This window comes from Procambarus clarkii, chromosome 2, assembly GCF_040958095.1.
Source record: "Procambarus clarkii isolate CNS0578487 chromosome 2, FALCON_Pclarkii_2.0, whole genome shotgun sequence".
In the NCBI taxonomy this organism is placed as follows: Eukaryota; Metazoa; Arthropoda; class Malacostraca; order Decapoda; family Cambaridae; genus Procambarus; species Procambarus clarkii.
In genome coordinates this window covers 26,559,726-26,567,404 of record NC_091151.1, presented here as the reverse complement: position 1 = coordinate 26,567,404, position 7,679 = coordinate 26,559,726, and the positions used below count along the sequence as shown (strand labels likewise).

At 38.7% G+C, this 7,679-nt stretch overlaps 1 protein-coding gene across 1 annotated transcript in view; it reads left to right on the top strand.

Annotated features, from left to right (window-relative positions):
- The first annotated feature begins 633 nt into the window (after positions 1-633).
- The window catches only part of LOC138366030 (beta-1,4-galactosyltransferase 4-like), an 82,949-nt gene continuing 75,903 nt past the window's right edge, over positions 634-7,679 (top strand). Inside the window, exon 1 of the mRNA XM_069326753.1 lies at positions 634-983. Coding sequence (XP_069182854.1) covers positions 719-983 — 265 coding nt within the window. The 5' untranslated portion in view covers positions 634-718. The remainder of the gene's footprint in view (positions 984-7,679) is intronic.

Genomic DNA, 7,679 nt, shown 5'->3' with positions numbered 1-7,679 from the left:
TTTAAGTATTCTTATTATTTTGATTGATTGATTTTATTATAAGAATTTGTTTGTGCATTTTATTCATGTTTTGATTTATTTAACGTAATTAAAATTTCATTGTTAAAATTTACTTGTGTTTTGTGTGTCTTCTCCTTACCTTACCACAGACGAAGTTCCAGTTTTTTCTATTTTTTTTTATAACTATGTGACGAGGCCATACCCCTAGCCTTAAACAGCCGAACACCAACGCGTTACCGTCACTATATATATATATATATATATATATATATATATATATATATATATATATATATATATATATATATATATATATATATATATATGAAACACTTGCCCAATTTTATTTCAGGCTTAATGAAAATTGACAGGATTGGGGAGGGGGCCACTTATGATGCAGATATTTCTTAAGGTACGGTACTCGGGCCTACCACAACTGGCTTATACAGTCAGATTCTCTGTTATATGTGTGAAAAGTGGGTTAGGTCCCATGTGTCTGGCCGCCTTCCTCGTACTGTCAGACATCCTGTTTCACACATATATACATTTATAAAGAATGTATACAAACTTATGTTGTTACAAAAGCAGACTTAGTTCGCACACCGTTATTTCTTCCCCTTGTTAGAGGTGATCGTGTCTGGAAGAAGAGAAAACCACGCAAGTCAGACTGTGTGACCTCTGGTCGACGCCAACACTGACCAGTGTCAGCATACTCATCATGGTGAACATCAATGATTCGCCAGACCAGTCTTCCAATCATAGCTATCCTAGGATCAGCAGGCAATGTACAGGCCAAGTTATGACGTGGCTTGGTGGTTATTCGGCACGTAAAGTGGTAAAACAGACAGCTGTAGCATACCTGTTGATAACTACAATGATAGTGATGGTGTGTGTGATGGTGAGCAGCAGACCTGACTTCAATGTAATGCGAGCTTACAACACTCCCTCACTGCCTGGCTGCCCCTCTACACCTCCACACCTCCGTGAGTACTTAGCCCACAATATTATTTGTATAGGTTCCTAGTAACATTATTACCATAGTAAAAGATTCAGTACAGAAGGTAATCAAGAAAATCGAGAACATAAATGTTTCAAAAGCTGTTGAATTGGAAAAGCCTTCCATTAGATACAAAACAAGGTTGTTTATTGATAACCTCATACGATAGTCTACAATTACGGTGACATATCATGAAATAAATGAACTCAAAATTGTTTGACTCAAAGCAAATTTTATGTGTTCAACTATTTAGGAATAAATTGTTCTGAACATTAAATATGTTCAACTATTTAGGAATAAATTGTTCTGAACATAAAATATGTTCAACTATTTAGGAATAAATTGTTCTGAACATTAACTATGTTCAACTATTTAGGAATAAGTTGTTCTGAACATTAATGTATTTGAAACAAGCAAAAAAGAATGATCACATATCTGTAAGACAACTAATGTTATATGTATGGTTATTTAAGAGGATATGCAGAATTGCACCTATAAACCTTTTTCACTGACATGTTCACCATGCTTGGTACTAGAGAGAAAAAATAATAGTTTACCGTGGAAAATGTCTTGAAAGTGGCAATAAATTATGCAATTGAGAATAATTTACATGATGTCATCATTCCTACCGACTCTTAAATCTTCGCTCCAGGCATTGTTGCCCAACCACTTGGGCAGGACTGTAGAGCGACGGTCTCACTACATGCATGTCGGCGTTCAATGCCCGACTGCCCAAGTGGTTGGGCACCATTCCTTTTTTCCTTGTTCCATCCCAAATCTTTATCCTGACCTCTTCCAAGTGCTATATAGTCGTAATGGCTTGACACTTTCTCCTGATAATTCCCTCCCTCGCTTCAGTCATTGTTATCCAACCAGCACAGAGATAATATCCAACTCATTACAGAAATCCTACATAGGAAAAGAAGCACAGAATCTAGGGCTGTCAATCACCCTAAATTGGATACGAAGTCATATTGGCATAGATGGTAATAAAAAGGCAAACTTCCACTGCTCTTCCTGTTGATCAGATTAAAATATCTCCAAGTTTTTCACAGATTAAGGACCAAAACAAGAAGAAAATACTCCCAACTATCAAACGTTGCCACAGAGCCAAAGTAGCGGAAGGAATATTCACTGCGATGTGGTACAAACAAACCACTGGGTACTACTCTTTCAAGCCTAGCAAAAAGATATCCAAAGACATTGCAGTAGCCATACATAGACTCAGACTTGGTTACTAGTGCTGCTGGGAGGTAATAAACCCTATGGTTAAAGAGTGTCATATCTGTGGAACAGATGCAGATGCGCCACTATTGCATTACTTCCTGGAATGTGAAGCAACTGGAATCCTGCGCAGAAAACTCAACATTCATCCAACGAGAGCAGCTGCATTAGATGCAAAATCCACAGCGACTATAATAGGTAGAAAAGCAGTTGAAGATTGGGACACACTGTGCATCTATATCCGCCACCCAGATAATGTTATTAAAACAAGACTAAAACAAGTGCGTTAGAACAGAAGCAGAAATGAAAAGACATCTAAAACAATAACAACAATCAATGAAGACTAAGCCACCCTTTGGGTGGCTTAGTCTTCATAAATCAATCCTGTCTCCCTCCATAGCGACTACAATGATTAAAAAAGCAGTTGAAGAATGGGTCCTCTACTAGCCCATTCCCATTAGCCATGGAAATGGTTAGTGAATACTGAGCATCGATATCCACCACGAAGATAATGTTATAAAAACAAGACTAAAACCAGTGTAAATCCAGTCTGCACAACTGAGGTTCACTTTGTGCTAAACACCCAGCTGTAGCCAAACTTCTCTTGATGATGTCATTCACTGTTTCATGTCTAGCACTCTTCCCTTGTGACTTATGCCAGATGAAACCAAGGCTGCCGTATTGGTCTGCCGACGCATAGCAGCAGATACACCAGTGTTCGGTGGAGAAAGGGGCAGCAAGGCGAAGGGCAACACCAATGTTTAGGTCCCGATGATTCATACGGGTGCCTAAGGCGGAATTAGCAACAGCCAACAGGAAGTTCCTGGCATGGGGAGCTTGCACAGCTAGGAGACGCACTTTATCCTTCCCAGAAGCTGCCTCCAACATTGATGTAGCAATGTTCTCCACTATTGGGCTATCCCATTTGGCACTTTTACAGTCGTTTGGAAATGTTGGTCGAGGTTGAGAGTTGATAAGAATGTCCCATCCGCTAATTTTGGATCATAAATCCCAATGGAGTCTCTTGGGTATTCTGGCAGTGTCTCATTCACTAATTGACCTGTAATACTGGTCGAGGATAAGAATGCCGGCAATGCTAACTGTGTCACCTTGCGAATATACCCCCGAGTCTAACGAGGACCGTTGCTTGGTTCCATTGGTCATCTTGCAGGGAGAGGTTTAACACTTGCAAGGTTGTTGACTTTAGGAGTGCGTCATATTTTGTTAATTTTGGGCTGTCGAAGGAGAGAGCACACCTTAGGAAATATGTAAGTGTGGGCAAAGCCAGGCACCTTTTGAGGAGGTACAAAGCATCGTCAGCATCCAAAGCCCCTATTCTTCCCTCCATCCTTCTTAGGTGCCATATTACACGATTTTTAATTATTGTTTAATGTCAACCAAACATTTTTACTAGTTGTTTATAAGAAGGACTGCAACTGTTCTATGTTTCAGTATCGCACCCTAAATAGAAAGGGAGTTATTGTTATTTTTTGTTTTTTTTCCAACGAATTTTACACATTTTCAATATATTTCACAAACCACATGTTTCAAATGAAATCATTTTATGACACTCGTCTAATACATTAGCATATAAAAGAGGATTTGTATTGAAAGGATTATCCAAAATATGTTTAGTTTTACTAATACAGGTAGTCAAAGTTCCCCCAAAATATATGCCAATATTTCATGTTTGAAAATGAAGTATAAAATCAATAAATGAACCTAGAAAAAGTGCTTAATATAGTCTGTAGAGACGTAAACTCTACATATAAGATGTAAATTTCATTTAAATTAAAAAAAAAAATTAAAGCTGTGTAGTAATTTTAAGTTAATTGACAATAAATAAGATCAAAGATTCTGCCTCCTGTGGTTGAAGTTGACTTCAACCAATTTCTTCTAAAACTTGCATCCTTACAGATATTCTTATGTTCTGTAAGGTATATAAGTTTCATGCAAATCGGCCGATAAAAAATATGAAACAAAAATTGAGAGAAAAAAAATCTCAATTTATTTTTTATATTTTTTTTGGCATAAAACTAAATATTAAAATACGTTATGCTATTGTGATAGCTTAGAGTCATAGACATGATTTCAGTTGACACTTTTGTTTCATGTTAATTTTTGACCATTTTGGAAAATTTTCAACACATAATTCAATATTTTTTTCTCCCTTCCTATTTATGCTACGATGCTGAGACTTGGGCCAGTTGAACCAAATTTTACATACTACTAGACAAAAAAGTTTGATTGAAATCAAACCAGTTTTCATTTATCGCATTTTTCAGTACTACGGCCCCTTAGGTCATTCAGCATTTCTTCGAGGATTACCTCAATGGCACTCGAGCCCAGAGGTGCCCATAGCAGCACACCGTTGGCTGGAGCGATCACTGGGGCTCCTGGCAATACGGTTCTTACTGCATCTATGATTTGTTGACTAGATGAGATAATTTCGTACTTTGATGGGTTTCGGGTGAGTCCTAACTCCTCATCCTTAGATTTCATCAGCAGTAAATCCCCTAGCAGAGACCCTCTGTGTCCCTGCCAGGGTGCCATCGTCCAGGAACCAGATGTTGCGTTCGCTGGTCAACCTGCTTGTGACCTCTTTAACAGCCATGCAAAAAAGGAAAGGGGCAAGTGGGTCTCCCTGCTGGACACCTTCTGCAGAAACAACTTCATGTTCCCCCACCAACAGCGTCGATTCTCAACTATATCCTGCTGAAACGAAGGGGAGTAGACCAGGAAAGCTTGTTCGAACTGCTTCCAGTACCACATCCCTTTTTACCTGGATGAAATATATATATATAAATAAATATGTGTGTGTGTGTGTGTGTGTGTGTGGGGTTGGTGTGTGTGTGTGTAAATCACGAAAATTAACGCGTGATAAAAAATATGACAGTGTCAGACCACGGAAGAAGAATTGAAACAGGAATTTCCTTAAGTACTTTTGTATATTAATCCATCTTAAGAAGGAAGGAATGAATAATTCCTTCTGTAGATGTATTAATATACGAAAGTACTTAAGGAAATTCCTGTTTCAATTCTTCCTCCGTGGTCTGACACTGTCATATATATATATATATATATATATATATATATATATATATATATATATATATATATATATATATATATTATTAAATATGACCGAAAAAGTAATATTAATAATCCAAACACGAATTTTCTCAATATTTCTTATGTTTCTTATCACTGTCCCTTACCTTGAGGTGCTTCTGGGGCTTAGCATCCCCGCGGCCCGGTCGTCGACCAGGCCTCCTGGTTGCTGGACTGATCAACCAGGCTGTTGGAAGCGGCTGCTCGCAGCCTGACGTATGAGTTACAGCATGGTTGATCAGGTATCCTTTGGAGGTGCTTATCCAGTTCCAAAGGTCGATTTTCAATTACCTGTCGAAGGTAATTGAAAAATCAATTCTCTAAAATTCATTTTTATTTCTAGTCTGATGCTACGCTTGAACGCGTTTCGTAATAACTTATTACATTTTCAAAGATATTAGTTTACACACACACAACTATAACCTGCAAACACTAAACAGAGTTCTTGTATGCTATAATTTTAAACAGCTTTCATCTTATATACCTGCATTTGGATGAGGTGATAAGTTACAACAGTTTTGGATGAGGTGAACAAAACTTTCAACACAAGACAGAACACGAAACAATGGGTATATATTGGGTAAATTAAAGGGAAGAATGGAAGTAACTGCAAAGGGCCTATTGGCCCATATTTCTTGATGTTTCTATATTGGTGCGGAGTCTTGAAGTGGGTAGAATATAGTTGTGCATTAATTGGCTGTTGATTGCTGGTGTTGACTTCTTGATGTGTAGTGCCTCGCAGATGTCAAGCTGCCTGCTATCGCTGTATATATCGATGATTTCTGTGTTGTTTGTTAAGATTTCTCTGGTGATGGTCTGGTTGTGGGAAGAGATTATATGTTCCTTAATGGAGCCCTGTTGCTTATGCATCGTTAATCGCCTGGAAAGAGATGTTGTTTTGCCTATATACTGAGTTCTTTGAGGCTTACAGTCCCCAAGTGGGCATTTGAAGGCATAGACAACGTTGGTATCTTTTAAAGCCTTCTGCTTTGTGTCTGGAGAGTTTCTCATGAGTAGGTTGGCAGTTTTTTTTTGTTTTATAGTAAATCGTCAATCGTATCTTCTGATTTTTGTCTGTAGGGATAACGTTCCTATCAACAATATCTTTCAGGACCCTTTCCTCCGTTTTATGAGCTGTGGAAAAGAAGTTCCTGTAAAATAGTCTAATAGGGGGTAAAGGTGTTGTGTTAGTTGTCTCTTCAGAGGTTGCATGTCGTTTCACCTTCCTTCTAATGATGTCTTCAACGAAACCATTGGAGAAGCCATTGTTGACTAGGACCTGCCTTACCCTACAGAGTTCTTCATCGACTTGCTTCCATCCTGAGCTGTAGCTGAGAGCACGGTCGACATAAGCGTTAACAACACTCCTCTTGTACCTGTCTGGGCAGTCACTGTTGGCATTGAGGCACATTCCTATGTTTGTTTCATTAGTGTAGTCTACAGTGTTGAAACCTCCGCTCCTTTCTATGACTGTTACATCTAGAAAGGGCAGCTTCCCATCCTTTTCCATCTCGTTAGTGAAACGCAACACAGAATTCCGCTCAAATGCCTCTTTCAGCTCTTGCAGATGTTTGATATCAGGTACCTGCGTGAAAATGTCGTCAACATACCTGCAGTATATGGCCGGTTTCAAGTTCATGTCGACTAAGACCATCTGTTCGATGGTACCCATGTAGAAGTTCGCAAACAGGACACCTAGGGGAGAACCCATGGCGACCACATCTACTTGCTTATACATGTGCCCATCTGGGCTCAAGAAGGGTGCCTCTTTAGTACAAACTTGGAGTAGTTTCCTTAGAATGTTTTCTGGTATGTCAAGAGGAGTACAGGGCGGATCACGATACACTCTGTCTGCTATCTTCCCGATTGTTTCATCCACAGGTATGTTGGTAAACAGTGATTCCACGTCCAACGAGGCTCTTATCCCTGCGGCCTGTGTTCCCTGCAGAAAGTCAACAAATTCCTTTGGAGACTTCAGGCTGAAGGTGCAAGGGACATAAGGGGTCAGCAAGCAGTTGAGTCACTTTGCCAGTCTGTACGTAGGTGTGGGTATCTGGCTGATGATTGGCCGAAGTGGGTTTCCAGGCTTTTGTGTCTTGACATTTCCATACGCATACCCAGGTTTGATTCCCCAATAATCTTTGGCAGGTGGAGTCCGGATGAAAAGGAACATAAGAAATATTGAGAAAATTCGTGTTAGAATTATTAATCTTACTGTTTCGGTCATATTTAATAATATATGTTTACAAGAAAGACTGCTACCAAAATATACTAATATATATATATATATATTTATATATATATATATATATATATATATATATATATATATATATATATATATATA